This window comes from Macaca nemestrina, chromosome 2 (genome assembly GCF_043159975.1).
Source record: "Macaca nemestrina isolate mMacNem1 chromosome 2, mMacNem.hap1, whole genome shotgun sequence".
Classification (NCBI taxonomy): Eukaryota; Metazoa; Chordata; class Mammalia; order Primates; family Cercopithecidae; genus Macaca; species Macaca nemestrina.
In genome coordinates, this window is record NC_092126.1 from 4,833,936 (window position 1) to 4,854,778 (window position 20,843).

General features: G+C 40.3%; 1 protein-coding gene across 5 annotated transcripts in view; it reads left to right on the top strand.

Moving 5' to 3' along the window:
* The window catches only part of LOC105470832 (ATPase 13A4), a 169,874-nt gene that overhangs the window by 86,356 nt on the left and 62,675 nt on the right, over positions 1–20,843 (top strand). For all 5 annotated transcript variants that reach the window (XM_071090649.1, XM_071090645.1, XM_071090647.1 and 2 more), the window contains 8 exons: positions 4,699–4,833; positions 8,204–8,374; positions 9,522–9,679; positions 10,546–10,734; positions 12,851–12,912; positions 16,545–16,695; positions 18,317–18,403; positions 18,631–18,784. In XM_071090649.1, coding sequence (XP_070946750.1) covers positions 4,699–4,833; positions 8,204–8,374; positions 9,522–9,679; positions 10,546–10,734; positions 12,851–12,912; positions 16,545–16,695; positions 18,317–18,403; positions 18,631–18,784 — 1,107 coding nt within the window. The remainder of the gene's footprint in view (positions 1–4,698; positions 4,834–8,203; positions 8,375–9,521; positions 9,680–10,545; positions 10,735–12,850; positions 12,913–16,544; positions 16,696–18,316; positions 18,404–18,630; positions 18,785–20,843) is intronic.

The window sequence follows — 20,843 nt, forward strand, 5'->3', positions numbered from 1 at the left end:
AGTCATTGTTTCTAGGTCTTTTTTGAAAACATACTTAGGAAATAGTTTTTTAAGATAAAATGCATTATGAGGTCATACTGACCTCATAACTTCCAATTCAAGTTTAGAATTCATAGTCATACTGACCTTATAATTTCCAATTCAAGTTTAGAATTCATAGTCATACTGACCTTATAATTTCCAATTCAAGTTTAGAACTATGGGCTTTTTACTTTACTTTATTCGTTGTACTTGTGTTTCTCTTATCTCTATGCCCAAAGTTCTGATTCTCAAAAACAGGAAGAGATTACTCTTTTGCTTTATCCCATTGTATATAATAACCTTAGAGTGACAAACCAATGCACTCAGCATTGATATAATTCCTAAAAACAGTTTAAGATGTTTTTAGAATTTTTGTTTTCCCATTTGTGACATCTTGTTAGAAATGTACAGCCAAATTATACATTGTTCATTAAAGTCACTCAAAATAGTTTTCTGTTGGTTATGCCAGCAACTTGATAGGTTTATTTCGCTCTTTTTGCTTTAGATTTTAGTGTTAGCTTTTCATATTTTTATTTGTATTATTTTGTATAGATATAGAAAATATCTACATGGTTTGAGAGTCAAATCCATAGGACAGAAGATATTCCAGGGAATATCTCTCTCCTTTCTGACTTATGTCTTCATTCTCTCTAGAATCATCATTTTGGTTTTTATTTATTCTTACATTTAAAAATATAAACAGATTATATATAATATTCAGTTTTGTATTACATATACAAAACAGGTTATATATTTATACTGCTGTCTTCTAGATGAATAGAGATATATCAAACATATTTAACTGTATTTCCTACTGTGTATATTTTACCTACGTAACTATGTTTCTCAGGGACCATTTAGTATATATAGATATTCTTCATTCATTATTTCAGCTGCATGGTACTCTCTTGTGTGGAGGAACCATTGTTTATTCAGTCAATCCTCTATTGAAAAAAATTTTCTCAGTTTTTTACTACTACAAATAGTGCTGTAATAAAAAGCTTTGTACATATGTCTTTTCATATTTTCGCCAGTATATCTTCGGCACGGATTCTGAGAAGTAAAATTGCTAGGTTAGGAAATAAGTGCATATGTACTTTTGCTAGAAAAATGTTGCCAAAGTTTCTCTCCGTAAAGATTGTGCCAGTTTGCATTTGCACCAGAAATGTGTCAGTGACTGATTCCTACCAGCCTTGCCAATAGAATGTGCTGGAAATTTTGCACATTTTTCTAATCATAAGGTGAGCAATGTTATCTCATATATATGTCTCACTCTCTTTTTTAGAAAGTAATTTAAAACTTACAAAAAAGTTGTAGAATAGTTTAAATAACTTCTTTTCTAGAACTATTTGAGAATAAGTTGCTGACATGTAGCTCCGTGGTCATCACCTGCACATCCTTTTGTGTGTGTTCCTTTTCTCTCTCTCTTTTTTTCTTTCTTTATTTTATTTTATTTATTCATTTATTTTTTTTGAGGCAGGACTTGCTCTGTTGCCCAGCTTGAGTACAATGGTGCAATCATAGCTCATTACAGCCTCGATCTCCTGGGCTCAAATAATCCTCCCGCCTCAGCTTCCAGTGTGCGCCACCATGCCTGGCTATTTTTTTTTGGATAGATGGGGTCTACTGTGCATTTCTTAAAGACGAAGACATTTTCCTACATGAAGGACAGTGCAACCAGGAAATTAATATTGACACATTTCTCCCAACTAATGGTCAGACCTTGTTCATGTTTTGCCAATCGTCTCAATAATGTTCTAATAGAAAAGAGATACAGGATTACACAATGCTGTTGTTTGCTATGTCTCTTTAATCTTCAATTTTTAGTTGAATTCTGTGACTTTGACTCTTCTGACTCTGGTTATTTTATAGAATGTCCTTCAGTTTGCATTTGCTGATGTTTCCTCATAGTTAAATTCAGGGTATGCATTTTTGGCTGGAATATCACACACATGATGCTGTGTTTTCACTGCTTCCTCTTAGATGGTGCATAATTTCAATTTGTCCTATTATTGGTGATGCTAACTTATATTACTTAATTAAATGGTGTCTGCCAGGTTTCTCCATTGCATATTTATTCTTTTCCTTTTTGTAATTAATGGTTATTTTGTTGAGAGATACTTTGAGATGATATAAATAAACCATCTTCATCAATTTTTCATCCTCTAGTTTTAGTATACATTGGTGTTTCTTGGCCAAATTAATTATTACCTTGATAGTTGCCAAATGATGATTTTTCTAATGTTATCTCTCCTTCTACATTAATTAATTGCCATTTTGCTGCAAGGAAAATCTGTCTCTTCTCCTTATTTATTTATTCATTTACTTAAGTCATTATGAACTCATAAATCCCTATTTTATTTGATGGTTATGGTTCTTTCTTATCGTTATTTACTTTGATGTTCAAATTGTTACAGATTTAGGCAGTGAGACCCCTTTAAAGTTGGCTTTGATAGTTTTGTGATATGTCCCCATCATTCTTTGAGCATTTCTTTACTTAATGGCACAACAAGATGTTCTAGCTTACATTATACTTTTCTTGGCCCAGCCTGTACTCAGTCGTTTCTCTAAGGAAGCCTTTTTATTGTGAGAAAGGGAATTTAGAAGCCAAAATCTGGGCACTGGGTGTGCTCATTACTATTGGTGTATAAACAAAAAGACTAGCAAACATATTTATATATTCTTATAATCACACATATTTACATCTATATTATTTCTGTCTCTCTATCTAGTATATTGATATTTTTCATTGGAATCTACTATCACAGGGTCTATTGTAGTTGTATCTCTTTCTCTATTTGTAACTTCCTTTCTTCAGTGAGAAACCTGGCTAGTTAACCTCATTATATCTACAGGAGTCCCCTCTTATCTGCAGGGTATACATTCCACGACCCTAGGTGGATGCCTGAAACCATGGGTAGTACTGAGTCTGATCACTGTCATTTGGAACACATTTCTGTTCATGTCTTCCACCCACACATTTAATGCCTTTACCATTTTATCTAAGCACTTCACACTGTGGTTGTAATGTTTGCAGTTTGAGGTGCGATGCACAACTAGCACAAATTTCTTTTTCCTTCTTCACAACTTCACAGATAGTTGATTCATTCTTACTGTAGATCTTAGCAACCTCAGCATACAGTTTTGTTTTCTTTAAGTTAAGAACGTTCACCTTTTAACTTAAAGGAAGCACTTTATTGCTTCTCTTTGGCATAACTGAATTGAGAGCATTACTACTCCTGTGCTTTGGGGCACAAGTAGTAAAATAAGGGTAACCTGAAATGAGCACAGGGATACTGCAACAGGCAATGTAATAGTCAGGTGACTGACAAGCAGGGAGTGTATATAGCATGGATTCTGTTCCGGGTGGGATGGAGTGCATAGCACTAGATTTAATTACTCTACTCAGAATGGTGCACAGTTGGAAAACTTATACATTGTTTATTTCTGGGATTGTCCACTTAATATTTTCTGACTGCAGTTGACTGTAGGTAACTGAAACCATGGAAAGTGCAACTGGAGATCAAGGGAGACTACTGTACTTATTGTACCATTTCTGCCTGGATGCAACCAATCTTTCATCACCACTGATGCTCCCACTGCCCCTCATCCCACTCCTATGTAGACGCCCTTTTCACCTTGCTTGGGTCCCAACATCCCACAGCAGGCCACTGCCACCATGGGGGCCCTTCTGTCCCTGCTCAAGCTCTGACACCCTGTACCAGGTCATGGAAACACCCTTCCATCCTGCTTAGGCTCCAATACCCCAGAGCAGGCTGCCAGCCCACCCCACCCAGCCCCGTGCAGGGATGCCTATCTTACACCAGCCCTAATAGCTTTAAGACTGAATAAGGAAGAAAAGAAGTAAAGGAAGGCAGGCAGGCAATGAGGAAGGAGGGAAGGACTTTCATTTCTCTTATCATGGGTAAGAATGAACAGCTTTGCAGACACTTAACACACCACGTGTATGTGTGTGTGTATGAAGTGATAATATCTAGCAATTTTGCTATACAGTTATTTGCTGGAGATCTCTTTTTAAAAGGAACTCATTATCTATTAGGATTTTTTTTTTTTTTTTTGAGGCAGGGTCTTGCCCTATCACCCAGGCTGGAGTGCAGTGGCACGATCATCACCCACTACAGTGTCAACCTCCTGAGCTCAAATTTAAGTAGTCTTCCCACCTCAAGCCTCCCAAGTAGCTGGGAGTACAGGTGTGTGTCACCATGCCTGGCTAATTGTTTTATTTTTTATTTTTTGGTGAAGATGGGGCTCCTGCTGTGTTGTCCAGGTTGGTCTCAAACACCTAAGCTCGAATGATTCTGCCGCATTAGGCTCCAAAAGTGCTGGGATTGCAGGCATGAGCCACTGTGCTCAGCTGGGAATATTAACCTTTTATCTGTAATGTAAGTTTCAAATTTGTTTCTGAATTTGTCATTAGTTTTTTCTTATTATTTTGCCACACAAAGATTTTTATTTTATGTAGCTATTTTGTTACATTCTTTTCTTTTTGTTTTCAAAGTTTGAATCAATGTTGAGGAATGTTCTCCTTTCTCCAAAAAAAAAAAAAAAAAAAAAATGCCGTGGTTGCTTTTTCATTGATATCCAAGTTAAGCAGATGTTGGATTATGTTTTTGTGGGAAAATAACCTGACTCAACTCTGTCTCCTCCCACTTTCAGCTGGAGTTCAAGAGCTGGAATCACACGTCCTGGTGCCTGGAGATTTATTAATTTTGACAGGGAACAAAGTGCTAATGCCATGTGATGCCGTTCTGATTGAAGGCAGCTGTGTGGTGGATGAAGGCATGCTGACAGGTACAGTTCTATCTCCACAGCTGGCAACCTCCGTGGCCTGGCCCACACTCCTCGCCACTGTGGTCCCTACTCCTCCTCTCCCTGAATGACAACGGCTGGCTGTAAAGCATTGTCTGCTATAGGACCTTCCTGTTTCCACAAATCTTACTCAGTCCTGCTGTGAATGGATCTGTGGGTTCAAATTAAAGCTCTTTCTATGTGTTAAGTTTGATACAATAACAAGTTTTTGAGTGTTTAGTATTTCTTTCTTGAACAAAAGATTATTATAACCCTCTCATTTACCTTAAAAGATTGTAGAGATCATTAGATCTTTCAGAATTGTCTGTGACTTTTATGCTTATTTATTTTAAATAAAACATGTTTTTAAATAAACTTGGAGGGTTTGAAAATCATCAGCGACATCCTGAAACCCACAGGGGTCATTCAAATTCTTCCTGGCCTGGCTTGAAAATGTTAAGAAATTCATGAGGCAGCATTTGGAAAAACCTGCTGCTTCCAAAATACACACTGGGTGTTTCGGACTCACTGTAGTTCGTTTACAAATGGCATACTGGAGCTGGGTGGGACCTGTGAGGTTATCTCACATCACAGGCACGGCAACTGAGGTCCAGAGAGGTGACTTGCTTAAGATTACACTGCCTTGATTTCTCACTGACATAGCATAATGATGAGATGTTCAGCTGATACTTCTATAAGATAAAGAAGAATCATAGAGTGTTTCTCGGAGATGAAATGAGAGGCTGTGACTACATGGAGGCTGTGAACGCACTCTCATGGGTGTATCATGGTTCCCATTCAAGTTCAGATCAAATCCATTTCTCCCAGGCAGCCCAGAAAGACAGGTAATGGAGACAAGTGTACACACCTTCCTATGTTAGCTGACAAAGAATAAATGTGTCACAGATCATGGCAAGGCAGGTTCTTTTCCCTCAAAAATCCATAGATTCCTAAAAATCCTGTAATGCTGGGACTCTGCAGTGCCAACTACCATTTTCCTAACGAAAGTAGCCTTAATATACTGTAATGCAACTCTGACTTTCTATTGACCACTCTGCAGAGACCAGTAGAAGACTTTAGAAACTTGTTCCTCAGAACAGACCCACAGTTATTTCACGGCTTCATTCATTACCTTGTATTAGCACTTCAAGCCTCTGCAATAGGCCTCTCCCACTGCACTGGTAAAAGTTGCTAAAGTCCCAATTGCCAAGTCCAGTGGACTCTTTAAATTTCTTTCTTTTTGAGACAGAGTCTCACTCACTCTGTTGCCCAGATTGGAGTACAGTGGCTTGATCTTGGCTCACTGCAGTCTCTGCCTCCCGGGTTCAAGCGATCCTCTCATCTCAGCCTCCATCAAGTAGCTGGAATTACAGACGTGCGCCGCCATACCTGGCTAATTTTTGTATTTTTAGTAGAGGCGGCGTTTTACGATGTTGGCCAGGCTGGTCTGGAACTCCTGACCTCAAGTGATCTGCCTCCAAAAGTGCTCGGATTACAGGCATGAGCCACTGTGCCCAGCCTGATTCTTTAAATTTCTCAACTTATTGTCCTCTCTGTTCCATTTGACTATTCTGACCCGCTCTCTTTCTGAAAACTCTCTTCCCTATAACTTTCTAAGATAATTCTCTCTCTCCAAATTCTTCTACCACTGACTATACCCATTCAGTTTCTTCTGCTGCTCCTCTTCCTCCATCTCCTGGATTATTGGTGCTGCTCATGGCTGCATCCTTGGCCTTTCCTCTTCTCACTGTATACTTGGTCTCTAAGTAAACTTGTCTGCTTCTGTGACTTTAATTATCATCTAAAACCTGATGAGTTCTGGCTAAATATCTCTAGTCCAGGCCTCTCCTCTGAGCTTCAAATCCAAATAAATCTCAAACTGCCTACAAGGCATCTCAACATGGTCATTCTACAAGGCAACTTCAACTTACAGTGGCCAAAAGACAATTCTTTCTCTCCTCCTAGAATCCCTATGTTGAGGAATAATGTTGAGCCTCTGCTTATTCTCCCAGGTCGGGAACTAGAAAAGCATTGCAAATTTCTCTGTCTCTATGACCTGCCAATACATTTTCTCAAGTTTTGTAGCTCCTTACTTCCTTGTTTCTTTCCTTTTTTGAGACAGAGTGTCACTCTGTTTTCCAGGCTGCCGTGCAGTGGTGTGATGCCCGCTCACTTCCACCTCTGCCTGCCGGGCTCAAGTGATTCTCGTGCTTCAGCCTCCAGAGTAGCTGGGATTATAGGCATGCACCACCACGCTCAGCTAATTTTGTATTTTTAGAAAAGACAGGGTTGTACCATGTTGCCCAGGCTGGTCTTGAACTCCTGGCTCAAGTGATCTGCCTGTCACTGCCTCCCAAAGTGCTAGGATTAAAGGCGTGAGCCACTGTATCCGGCCACTTCCTCGTTTCCTGAATGCAGTGCTTCCTTTCTATTCCCACTGCCGGCTGTCATAGTTCAGACCTCATCCCTTGCCACTGGGATTCCTGTGATTATTTCCCAATTGGATACCCAGCCTCCAACCTCACCAGACTTTGATTCATTCCCTGTGCTATGGACAGAGTGCTCTCTCTTATACATAAATATGATGTTACTCTCCTGATTAAAGTGGTTAAATCTCTCCACATCCTCCTTCAGTCACCAGTGGCTTTATTTTATTTTTATTATTTATTTATTTATTTTTGAGATGGAATTTCACTCTTGTTGCCCAGGCTGGAGTGCAGTGGCACAGTCTTGGCTCCCTGCAGCCTCTGCCTCCCAGGTTCAAGCGATTCTCCTGTCTCAGCCTCCTGAGTAGCTGGGATCACAGGCATGAGCCACCACACCTGACTGATTTTTTGTATTTTTACAAAAAATGGGGTTTCTCCATGTTGGTCAGGCTGGTTTCGAACTCCCGACCTCAGGTGATCTGCCTACCTCGGCCTCCCAAAGTACTGGGGTTATAGGCATGAGCCACTGTGCCCAGCCCACCAGTGCCTTTAGACATATCTGTGGACACTTAGAGTTCTCCATGCTTTGACTCCTAGATAGCTCTCATGGCCCTTTATACTCTACACTCCATATTCTTGACTGCACAGCTTGAGGTTCCCTAAATAGTTATTTCCAGCTATCTTGACATCTGTGCTTGATTTACAATACCTATAGTATTTATAATACTGTATTATACTTATTTGTTTACTTATCTGTCTCCTATTCTAAACTGCAGACCTCTTAGAAATAAAGACTATGTTTATGCTTGTATCCCCAATACCTAGGGTTGTCTCTGCCACATGGTAGGCACACACAAAAAAGTCTGTTGTATGATGAGTGGGTGCAGGCATGATTTAAATGAGGGAAGTCATCCTGCCTCACAAAACAACATGCTTGTTTTCTGTAGGAGAAAGTATCCCAGTCACCAAAACTCCGTTACCCAAGATGGATAGCTCTGTGCCCTGGAAAACACAGAGTGAAGCGGATTACAAACGGCACGTCCTCTTCTGTGGAACAGAGGTTATCCAGGCCAAGGCAGCTTGCTCTGGGAGCGTGAGAGCAGTGGTACTGCAGACCGGTTAGCATCACCTCCTTTTTCTTATTTTTAATGATATATTTTTGCTCAGTTTGTCTAGTGCCTTAAATTTATTAGGTGAAGAGAAGCTGTTTTTTCTTTATAATCATAGTTTTTTTAATTTTTAATTTTTGTGGGTATATAGTAGCTGTATATATACTTATGGGATACCTGAGCTGTTTTGACAGAGGCCTGCAAGGTGAAATAAGCACATCATGGAGAATGGGGTATCTCTTCCCTCAAGCATTTGTCGTTTGAGTTACAAACAATCCAATTACACTTTTTAAGTTATTTAAAAATATACAACTAAGTTATTATTGACTATAGTCACCCTTTGTACTATCAAATAGCAGGCCTTACTCATTTTTTCCATTTTTTTTTTGTACCCATAGATAAGGAGAAGTCTTACCTATAGGTACAAAACACACCAAATATATATAAATCCATATGTTTTAAATACCAATTGAACTATGGCATATGCCTGTTAGTAAAAATGATAGTACTGATAACACTAATTATTATTTATGTGCTTTGCAGTATATAAACTCTTTCCACCATATCAAACAAGCAGAGCAGAGATGCTTACTGCTTCTACTATGCCTATGAATAGGCTGAGGCCACACAATTCAATGAACTTTTTAAAATACCATGGCCAGCAGTTGACGAAGCTGCACCTAGAACCCAGGTCTTCTAATCCTGAATCCCAAGTTCTTTCTCGGGTGGGCTAGAAACTGCAAATGTAACATTGCAAAGTATTAGAAAAGTGAGTCCATCAGTATTTACTGGACCACTTAATTTTAATTCAAGTGACATGCGCGTGCATGCACACGTTTGAGTCATTTTCTTAAAATAAAATTCTATTTGGCAAAGCTGTGCTGTGCACCCAGTACGGGGCTTTCCTATCTCCGGGATGCATTGAAATTGGAAGTAGAGGAAAGGAAGGCCAGAGAGAGTACCGGGCTCTGAGATAGAGATTTCCGTTCTAGCATTTATGGATTTTTCTAGCTATCTTTCAATTGCCTTTGAGCTTAAACACTGTTCAAATATCAGTAGAGAGAAACAAAAGCAGTGTTGAGGTTTGGAAGAGCACTAACAGGAGACCACTACTGTTGGTCTCCTGAGAGTGTGCGGTGTGCGTTTGTTGTTCCAGGATTCAACACTGCAAAGGGAGACCTTGTGAGATCCATTCTCTACCCCAAGCCAATGAATTTTAAGTTGTACAGGGATGCCATCAGGTTCCTCCTGTGCCTTGTAGGAACAGCCACCGTTGGGATGATCTATACTCTGTGTGTCTATGTGCTCAGTGGGGTAAGCTGTCTTTGCTCTTTTATTAAATGTGTACATACTCATCTATATATATTTCATACTGTACATGTTGGCTTTAATCTAGGATGTGGTTTACAAACCTGGGAAACAAAGCCAAGCCCTGAAACCTGTGTGTGGACTTCCAGATCCCAATCAGCAACTGATCACTAAGTCCATAATAACAGACAGACTTCATGGGATAGTCGGATAAAACTATTTATTGATTGGTATATCAATGTATTTCTCTTTTCCTCACACTTTATACTATTTTTCCTTTTCAATCTGAGAATATATTTTCAATAAAGTAGCATTTTTATAGCTATCGAACGAGGGATTTTAAATAAAATCAGACACCCAGTTTTCGTGAGGTCATGGCAGACTAGTACGTTATTCTTTGCTGGTAACAATATAAATCACATTTTTTTTTATTGCTATTTGGCGAAAGATAGAGCTATAAACATGGTCATGCCTTTAACCCACTGATATCATTTCTTGAAATTTGACCTAAAGAAGTAAACAAAAAGAAGGAAGGCTCGGCACAGTGGCTCACGCCTGTAATCCCGCACTTCGGGAGGCCAAGGCGGGTGGATCACCTGAGGTCAACATGGTGAAACCCCGTCTCTACTAAAACTACAAAAATTAGCCAGGCATGGTGGCGGGTGCCTGTAATCCCAGCTACTTGGGAGGCTGAGGCAGAAAAATCGCTTGAACCCGGGGGGTGGAGGTTGCAATGAGCCGAGATCACATCACTGCACTCCAGCCTGGGTGACAAGAGTGAAACTCCATCTCAAAAAAAATAAAAAAGCAAAGAATCATATGCTGTTCGTCAGTGATTTGTCTGTAATAATTAAAGAGTGACTGTCGTCCAGGAACCTCCAGAGGAGGTGATGAGGAAAGCCCTTGACGTCATCACAATTGCGGTTCCTCCTGCTCTGCCTGCCGCTCTGACCACAGGCATTATCTATGCCCAGAGGAGGCTGAAGAAGAGCGGCATCTTCTGCATCAGCCCCCAGAGGATCAACGTGTGTGGACAGTTAAACCTGGTCTGCTTTGACAAGGTATGTGTGTTTCATCCTTATTGTTATCATCATTTTTTACCATTGCTGTCATCGTGTGTATCTGCTTTTACCCTCTTGCAAGGCAGGAGACATAGAATGTGGGTGGCTGTCTTCATTTTATCCCTGGTTAGATGCGTGATCTGGCAAAGATACGTCTCTTAAGCTCGCAGAGTCCAAGGTTTAGAGAAGAAGTGGGTGCTAAATAGGAGAATCTTTTTGGGTCCTTCCAACTTCAATATCCTATGACAAGCAATTAAAATAGCATCCCTTTTCTCTGCAGTCAAAACCTTCATACAAAGAACAAAATTTAAACCCTTTACTCTCGTCACTGCTGTATGCTTGATGCTAAGAATATTGCCTGGCAGAGAGTTAGTGTGCAATAAAGACTGATTGAATTAATGAATGAATAACAAAGGAAGAGTTTATTAAACTGTTCCTTACTATGAGACTCATATCAAACTTTGGCTGTATTTTCCCATCTGTAGTTTATTGTCTAAAACTACCCTTGATTATTTGCCAGTTATTCCCAACCAGCCTCTTATTCTACCATCTCTTTATTGTATTTGTTTAGTCTGTACACACATATGCTGGGGTGAAGGTGGGAGTTGTGAGAGAATAAGACGGAAACGCCTTTCAGGGCATTGTGAACAGATGAGCATGGGTAGAGGCATGGAGGCAGGAAAGCAAGAGAGTGTGGTTTTGACTAGAGCAGGCTGTTGGTAATGGGAGAGGCTATCTGTGGACCTTGAATGTCTGGCTTAGAAAGTGTTTACATATATTTTAAGCAATGGAGAGTTATTGAAGGCTTTTGTTGCCGTTGTTGACTTCTTTTTTAAATTTACTTTTTAAATGTAAAATACACATAACATAAAATTTATTTTAGTCATTTTTCATTGTACTGTTCACTGGCATTAAGTACCTTCTCACTGTTCTGCAGTCATCACTACTATTCATTTTGAGGACTTCTTTTATTTTCCCAAACTGAAATTATATTCATTCAGCAGTATACTGAAGGTTTCGATAGTTGAGAATTAATGGGATCAGGGCTGTATTTTATAATTATTGGAATATCAGAAAGATCTACCAAGAACAGAAAGTCAACATAACTCTTACCACCATTTTAATATTATTTTGTGATCAAACTAGCAACGTAAGAAATAACATTCTATTTATGAGATTATATCCTTGGACTTGGAAAAAGAAACAGGAGTGGGAGAGATAATTGTGACCTGAATTTGTATAAAAAATGAGCAATAATTATGAGTAATTATGATTATTATTAGCTTTTACTGTATGCTAGATGTTAAATGAAACACTTTATGTTATCCCATTTAATCTTCACCACAACTCTCTGAGATTATGACCATGTTACGAATAAGAGCTCTTATATTTAGAGGGATTAATTTGCTCTGGTCATACAACTGGTGTTTAAACCTAACCTAAATTCTTAACCATTATATTGCACTGAGAGAAATACCAACACCTTTTTTTTTTTTTTTTTTACCAAATAGCAAACCATTTCTTTCGAGTCTTTTCACACACAGTGCCCTGTAGGTAAAAATTCCACTCTATTCCTTATTTTAATGACATATTTTAAACTTCTGCTATGAAACTAGGACTCACCCATTTTATATCGAGGACTTTCCCATCCATTTAGGCTACCATTAGATCCTCAAAACAATCCTCTGAAGTTGTGAGGAAGATACTTTTTTTGTCGTCGTTATGGAGGACACTAAAGTTGGAAAAGATTAAGTTCCAGCTTGTTAGACAACTGGCATAAGCTCATCACGCTTCCAGCGGGCACTCCAGAGACCCCCTCATGGTGCCCCTCCTTGAAGTTTTGATCTTGTTAATATGTTTGTGAAGCATTTTCTCATTACAGAAATACCTTATTTATCTGCACTATGGAGTCTTCACTATGGGGACCCTGGAATTTTTTTTTTTGTTTTTTTTTTAAAGTAGGGAGGTGATTTCGTTGTGTTGTTTGGGCTGGTCTCCAACTCCTGAGTTCAAGTGATTCTCCTGTCTCAGCCTCCCGTAGTGCTGGGATTACAGGCATGAACCACCGCGCCTTGCCTGGATCTTCAGAGTAAATGCAGCATTTGTTTCTGTTTAGACAGGCACCTTAACAAGGGATGGCTTGGACCTCTGGGGAGTCGTGTCCTGTGATAGGAATGGGTGAGTACCTTGGACTAAATGCATTCTAGTGTCTCTTTTCCCAGAATTCCGTGTTTTCTCTTGAAATTACTAATGGAGACATTTGGACTTTTTCTTTGGTGAACAATGATTGCCAAAGTATCTTCTTTTAACATCTCATCTTTTGCCAAAGTGTCTTCTTTTAACTTCTCATCTTGAATTCTTCAAAGCCTCACTAAAGCATACCCATTTTCCCCCATCCCAGTGCAGTCCCATGCCAGTCCCAAATCCGGGAGATGAAGCTTTGACAGTGCATCCAAATCCTTGCTAAAATATAATTTGCTTCCAGCATGACGTTGACGCAGTCTAAGTCATTTAGACATTACCAGGATACTGTCCTTTCGGGAGGTAACATTCTTGGTTCAAGCTGAAGCCTCTTGATGTGCTAGGAGGAAGAACACTGCTCTGACTTTTGTACCCTGAACTTCAGGAAGGGAACAGGAACATTTGTAGAACCATAGCTAGTGTACTCATTTTTCTTGGTATTCCAGTTTTAAGAACTCTACTTTCTGGCTGCTGGAAACTCCTTTTTCTTTTTCTTTCTTTTCTTTCTTTTTTGAGAGGGAGTTTCGCTCTTGTCGCCCGGGCTGGAGTGCAGTGGCGTGATCTTGGCTTATTGCAACCTCCGCCTCCTGGGTTCAAGTAATTCTCCTGCCTCAGTCTCCCGAGTAGCTGGGATTACAGGTGCCTGCCACCATGCCTGGCTAATTTTTGTATTTTTAGTAGGGACAGGGTTTCCCCATGTTGGCCAGGCTGGTCTCAAACTCCTGACCTCAGATGATTCGCCCACCTCGGCCTCCTGAAGTGTTGGGATTACAGGCGTGAGCCACTGCGCCGGGCTGAAACTCCTTTTTCCTAGCAAGTGAAGACAGTTTTGGCAGTTCTCAGCACGGTGCGTTAAAGATTTGCACAGCCCTGTCCTGTGGCCCTCTTGTGGCCATGTTTGAGTTTGCATCTCTCCCTGCTTTTTCTACTCACTACGAACTCCTGGGGAATCAGAACATGAAATCTCTGATGCACTTGACATTTATGTTTCCTTTGAAAATGAAAGTTTTCTCCTGTAACACTTGTAACTTAAATCACAAAGCATTTTGTGCATGAAATGTTCATGGTGGTTCTTTGGCATTATAGAGATGACATGTAATTTATCCATAAAATATGCTAATTACACATAGTTTAATACTTGTGGTATTAAAATACCATTTAGAAACAAGTCTAATTCCTGGATTAAAAAAGTGATCCTTGTGCTTCTAACTTTAGTGTACAGAAGAAGCCTCTTAAAGTGTTAAACTCTAAAGTTCTTTTCATTTTTCCTAGAGGGTAGATTTAGATATATACTTCGTCTCATGGTTCATTAGTGTTTTTCTGTTTCAGCTTCTACAAAATATGTGTACATTTATTCAAATATGTGTGCATCTTAAGAGCAGTCTTGTTCTTGTTTAGATTTGCATCTCTAGTGCTGTAGCTCTGTACCAGGCACAGATAGTAGGTGCACAGTAATTGCTCATCTAAAATGAACTCAATATGTTCTGTCTTTTGAATGTTCCACTTACTGAATTGATACCATATTATTCATAAAACTTTGGAAACTTTCTGTTTCTAAAAGTGACTTGTTACATTGAAGTAATAACAATTGATATGTTATTGATAACATATCAGGGAGGGTAAATGATCCCTCCCTCCCTCCCTTTCCTCCCTCCCTCCCTCCCTTCCTTCCTTCCTTCCTTCTTTCCTGCCTGCCTGCCTGCCTGCAGATCAAAGTTGAAGTCCAATGATTAAAACAACAAATTAAAATAAAAAATGGCAAATTTAATTAATAAAATGAAACAAAACAGAATTAATTCTAGGTAAGAAGTGAGCACCTGACTTAGAGGCTATTAAATGCCTTCTCGTTAAACGTGAGCTCATCTCTGATATTTCTTCTTTTCCAAAAAGCCCTGATTGTTGTGCCAGATACTTTAAGAACTATTAAAGGCTATCAGGGATTGATAACCAGAAATACTCAGATAAAAATGCACCGACAGGATTGATAGAGAGCTTTATGTATTTGCTGTGCTAACCAGAGTCTGGCCCAATCCTCTGGAATGCAGAATTATATACTCAGAATTACAGACTAGTGACAGTGTACGTCTCATAGTAAAAATAAGATTTTTTTTTTCTGATCTGTATTTTGCTTTTCAGTGTGAGTTTAAGTTTCTGTGTTAACTATACTGCTGGTGGTCTCTTCCTTTTAGATATTTACTAAAATACCATCGGGTATGCGGTAAACCCACCAAGATGAGTTGCTCTCTTAACACATAATAATGAATATAACTAACAGGGTCAATACAAAGCCAGGACATTTTTGAACTCTTAGTGTGACAAAAGGAAACTTGAATGCAAAAGCCAGGAAGCCATGTGGCTGAATTGTGAGTTAACATTGCGATATGTTTGCTTTCAAAGCAAAGGGCTAGAGCAATTTAAGGTTATCTTTAAATAAATGCAGGGTCCATATTATCAGAAGTAATTGTCTGTCTTGAAATGTGGTCTCCAGGATCAGACAATGACAAATAGGAACTTTTCCAAAAAAGAAGAATAAGGAAAGTGAGAGGGAGGCCTGATAAAACTGTTACTAGAGGAACTACTAGAGGTTCCTGTGCAACACCAGAGGGAGGGAGGTGAAGGGGAACGGCAGAGTTGATCCGTAAGTTTGAAAGAAGTTGGCATGTGGAGGAGCGGGAGCAAGTGAGCTGTCACTGGCTCCCAGGAGCAGATTTTGCCCCCACGTAGGATGAAGCTTCCACCATTCAGACGTCCTCCAAACGGCATAAGCTGCTTTGAGAACCAACATCTGTGCTGCACATTTGAGAAGGGGCTGTGACTAACCAAGCTGCAGGCGACATTCTTCTTGTGATGCCAGAGCTGAACTTAATGGCCCCCACTCTGAATCAGTGAAGGCACCCTGCCTGTAACATTTGAGTTGTATTTTAATAGCTTTTTAGATGAGACTGTGTTCTCATCTAAAATGAAATGGTGGGGATAATGGTTGGGATAGGGACACAAGAGGCCAGGGTGGAAGAGGGGGATGCAGTGTTCTTTGGAAAAATGTTTTTAGCCAGGCACGGTGGCTCACACCTGTAATCCCAGCACTTTGGGAGGCCGAGGCGGGTGGGTTACCTGAGGTCGGGAGTTCAAGACCAGCCTGGCCAACATGGTGAAACCCCATCTTTTCTGAAAATACAAAAAATTAGCTTGGCATGTTGGTGGCTGTCTGTAATTCCAGCTACTCAGGAGGCTGAGGCAGGAGAATCGCTTGAACCTGGGAAGCAGAGGTTGCAGTGAATCGAGATCACGCTACTGCCCTCCTCCAGCCTGGGTGACGGAGTGATAGAGTGAGACCCTGTATCCGGAAAAAAAAAAAAAAAAAACGAACAAAATAAAACCTCAGAGACCTTTCTCATACTCAGTGAACTTACTTGGCTGAATGAAGCAATTAATGTGGGAGGATTGGAGAGTGGCTATTAATGCAACAAAGCATATTAAATTATGTTTTATAAAGATGTTTGTTCACCTCCAAGATGCTCTGTTTTGGCATGAGGAGATAGAATGGAAACCCATTTCTTTTTCTCCTTAAGCTTTCAGGAAGTTCACAGCTTTGCCTCAGGCCAGGCTTTGCCATGGGGCCCACTGTGTGCGGCGATGGCCAGCTGCCACTCTCTGATCCTTCTTGATGGGACCATCCAGGGAGACCCTCTGGACCTCAAAATGTTTGAAGCCACCACCTGGGTAAGCCTCTGCTCTTCAGAGAACCTGAGAAGCTTCTTCAATGCCAGAGCAACATAGGCAATATCAGAGCAATGTAATTCTTATAAAAGGTGAGGTGTCCAATGTGGAGTACATTTGGTAGTGAAGGGCAAACTCATCTAAGCCTGGTTTCTTCATCTGTGCAATGAAGCTAATAATAGCATCTACATAATGAGACTATTGTGAGGATTAAATGAGTTGATGCATTAAAAAAATCCTTGGTGCTGTGCCTGGCAAATATTAAAGGTTCAATCATATTAATAGAATTGTCATTATTATGTAATTATTTCTCATCTCTCTGTACTGTTCTCTGAGCATTGTCTGGTTTCAAAGATTTTCCAGAATATGGGAATCAGAAAACATTGCTTTCTCCAGCGCTCAGGATAACTCATAGACTCATGGTGACTATAAGTCTTACTTCTATTAATTTAGTATTGATTTTATTTTCAAGACTAGAAACAACAAAAAGGAAAACCACTAAAGAGCTTTTGTTGAGACTCTAAACTAGATTTAAGAGCCAGCGTGTAGTTCAGGAATCTGGCTTTTCTGATTCTAGTTTTGGCTCTGCTCTAACTGGCTGCTGAATCCCGTTAAGCTGTCTCTCATGTTGGGGCCTTGGCTCTCATGACCATAAAATGAATTAGACCAGTGGTGTTCGCATAACACAAAACAAGACAAACAATCTGGAATCTTTTTGTAAAAGGAAACATTCTCCAGAAACACTGTAAAGACTGAATAGCTGGAGTCACTCCAGATGAAATAAAAGGTGGGGTCTAAAGATGAGGATTAAGGGACATGCATCCCCGACTACTTAGCCATAATCCCTTCCTTTCTCCCTGCGCTACATGTAGCGCTCGCCTCTGGTGGCACACTGGGAGCACCACTGAAAGAGACAATCTTCAGGGTCCCTTCCAAATCTCCTGGAGCATTATTTCATAGCAATCTGATGTAACTTTGCCAAGCCTCCATCTTTTCTGGGTTACCGATTCCATATCTTTAAATAGGGATTGCAGTTTCCTCTCTGGGACCTTGTCAGCCACTCAATGAGATGATTACAAAGCACTGCGTTGTCTTTGGGCAAAAGGCCCCTTTGACTATAATTTAGGGTCGTTATTATAGCAATTACTGATTATTAACCATGTATATCACAGTCTCTGCCCTGCCCTACCCCAGCCCTGAGGACCATCCATCCAAATTATTCAGACATGCAAGGGCAGGAAGAGCCGTGAAGTGCAGGAAAAGAACAACAGAAGGTGCTTGCTTCACACAAAAGAAGTCTGGCCTTTCATGTTCATGACTTTCAAGCTAGGCTCTTTAGAAATGGAGAACGAGCCTTTACACAGAGCATTCCAACAGAGAAAACAAGACAAATTGCATGAATAATTCAAAAGTGTCTGCCCTTCAAGTTGTGCAGCATTTTCAATGCATTATTATTATTTTTGTGTGTGTGTGGCAGAATAAATCTGGTTCACCTCTGAGGGAAGAGACACGGAAAACACATTGAGGTGGTCTGAGGGTTTTCTCAAGGGGAGGGTTCAAACATAGTATCAGTGGGCAAACAGTAAATGTATCTCTGCAATGAAATATCCTATTTGTGAAACAGGAAATGGCTTTTTCTGGGGACGATTTCAGCATCAAGGGAGTGCCGGCACATGCCACGGTGGTTAAGCCCTGCAGAACAGCCAGCCAGGTAAGCCCTGCTTGCTCTTCACCCCACAACACCCAAACTCAAAGAGAAACTCTCTTCGGGCCCCCAGGTTTTGACAGGTCACAGATGTGTCTTTGAATTTCAGGTGTGAAAATGGGTGAGACCTTCCCCCTTATTTATTAAAATAAAGACTACGGAAGGAGTGGTTAATTCCCAGTAGCCAGAAGCTATATCAGCAGGTTCCTCTCCTTTCCCCATCCCTCAACCAGGTCCCAGTGGAAGGAATCGCAATCCTGCATCAGTTCCCATTCTCCTCAGCTCTGCAAAGAATGACAGTCATTGTCCAAGAGATGGGAGGTGACCGACTGGCATTCATGAAAGGTGCACCAGAGAGGGTGGCCAGCTTTTGCCAACCTGAGACAGGTCTGTAACTTGACTTGGATTACACCTGGCAAATCTGTATCTCCAGATAAATATGTTCCCACAGCGTTTGATCTATTAATCCAATTGCCTATGGGTCATCACCAATTGGGTGGCTCACTGGCATTCCAAATGCAATACGAAAGCCAAGCTTGTCTTTCTCATTTCCTGTATTCCCCAGTTTCCTATTTGGTGCATGATACCACCATCCCCCACCCCCACCCCATTTAGGTATCATCCCTGATTTCTTACTCCCACTTAGTGCCTCTGTCTTGTCAGTTGCTAATCCGTGGTCCTTCACTGCATCTGCTCATGCCTTCATCATTCTTGATCACTTCAATAGTTGGTGGATTGACCGTCTGCCTCCAGTCTCCCCAACTCTGATTTGCCCTCTGTACTGTGACCAGACTCTTTACCTCATGATTCTTTTAGTTGCTCTCATAGGCTCCAGGATAATCTCAAATTTCTTTAGGATCACATGTAAGGCTTTCAGGTTTGAACTCCCAGTGACCTTTCCAGATGGACCTTACCACTCCTCATCCTGTGCTTTTCCTGAGCTGAACTAATCTTCACAGCTTACTCTCATGCCTCCATGACTAAGCTCATGATTCTCCCTCGGCCCCAGAATGCTGCCTTTACTGAACCACCTCCTCCCAGGCTGGTATATACACCACCAGACGCTTGCCACAGCATGCTGCAATGGCCTGGATGATAGCAATGATCTCATTTGATTGCATTGTTACTCTGCTGGCTGTAACTCAATTAGACAGAAATCCTTAGAGCAGAACTTGTGAGTTTTTTTCAATGTCATTCTTTTTTTTAGCCTATATTTTAAGTTCAGTGGTACATGTGCAGGTTTGTTACACAGGTAAACTTGAGTCATGGGGGTTTCTTGTACAGATTAATTCATTGTCCCGGTATTAAGCCTAGTACCCATTAGTTATTTTTCCTGATCCTCTACCTCTTCCCACCCTCCCCCGGAATAGGCCCCAGTATGTGTCGTTCCCCCGTACATGCCCATGTGTTCTCATTATTTAACTCCCACATATAAGTTTGGTTTTCTGTTCCTATGTTAGCTTGCTAAGGATAATGGCCTCCGGCTCCATCCAGGTCCCTGCAAAGGATGTGATCTCATTCTTTTTTATGGCTGCATAGTATTCCATCATGTATATATACCACATTTTCTATATCCAGTTTACCATTGATGGGCATTTAGGTTGATTCCATGTCTTTGGTATTGTGAATAGTGCTGCAATAAACATATATATGCATGTGCATCTTTATTAATAGAATGATTTACCTGCCTTTGGCTATATACCCAGTAATGGGATTGCTGGGCCAAATGGTATCTCTGTCTTTAGGACTTTGAGGTGTCACTGTATTGTCTTCCACAGTGGTTCAACTAATTTACACTCCCACCAACAGTGTATAAGCACTTCTTTCTCTCCACAACCTCACTAGCATCTGCTGTTTTTTGACTTTTTAATAATCACCATTCTGACTGGTGTGAGATGGTATCTCATTGTGGTTTTGATTTGCGTTTCTTTAATGATCAGTGATGTTGAGCTTTTTTCTTTTCACATGATTGTTGGTCTCATGTATGTCTTCTTTTGAAAAGTGTTAATGTCCTTTGTCCACTTTTTAATAAGGATTTTTGGGGTTTTTTTGTCTTATAAATTTTCTTTAAGTTTCTTATAGATGCTGGATATTAGACCTTTGTTGGATACATAGTTTGCAAAAATTTTCTCCTGTTCTGTAGGTTGTATGTTTACTCTGTTGACAGTTTCTTTTGCTGTGCAGAAGCTCTTTAGTTTAATTCAATCCCATTTGTCAATTTTTGCTTTTGTTGCAATTGTTTTTGGCATCTTTGTCATGAAATCTTTGCCCGTGCCTATATCCAGAATGTCTATCCTAGGCTGTCTTCCAGGCTTTTATAGTTTTAGGTTTTAAAAGTCTTTAATCCAGGTTGAGTTAATTTTTGTATATGGTGTAAGGAAGGGGTCCAGTTTCAATCTTCTGCATATGGCTAGCCAGTTATTCCAGGACCATTTATTGAATAGGG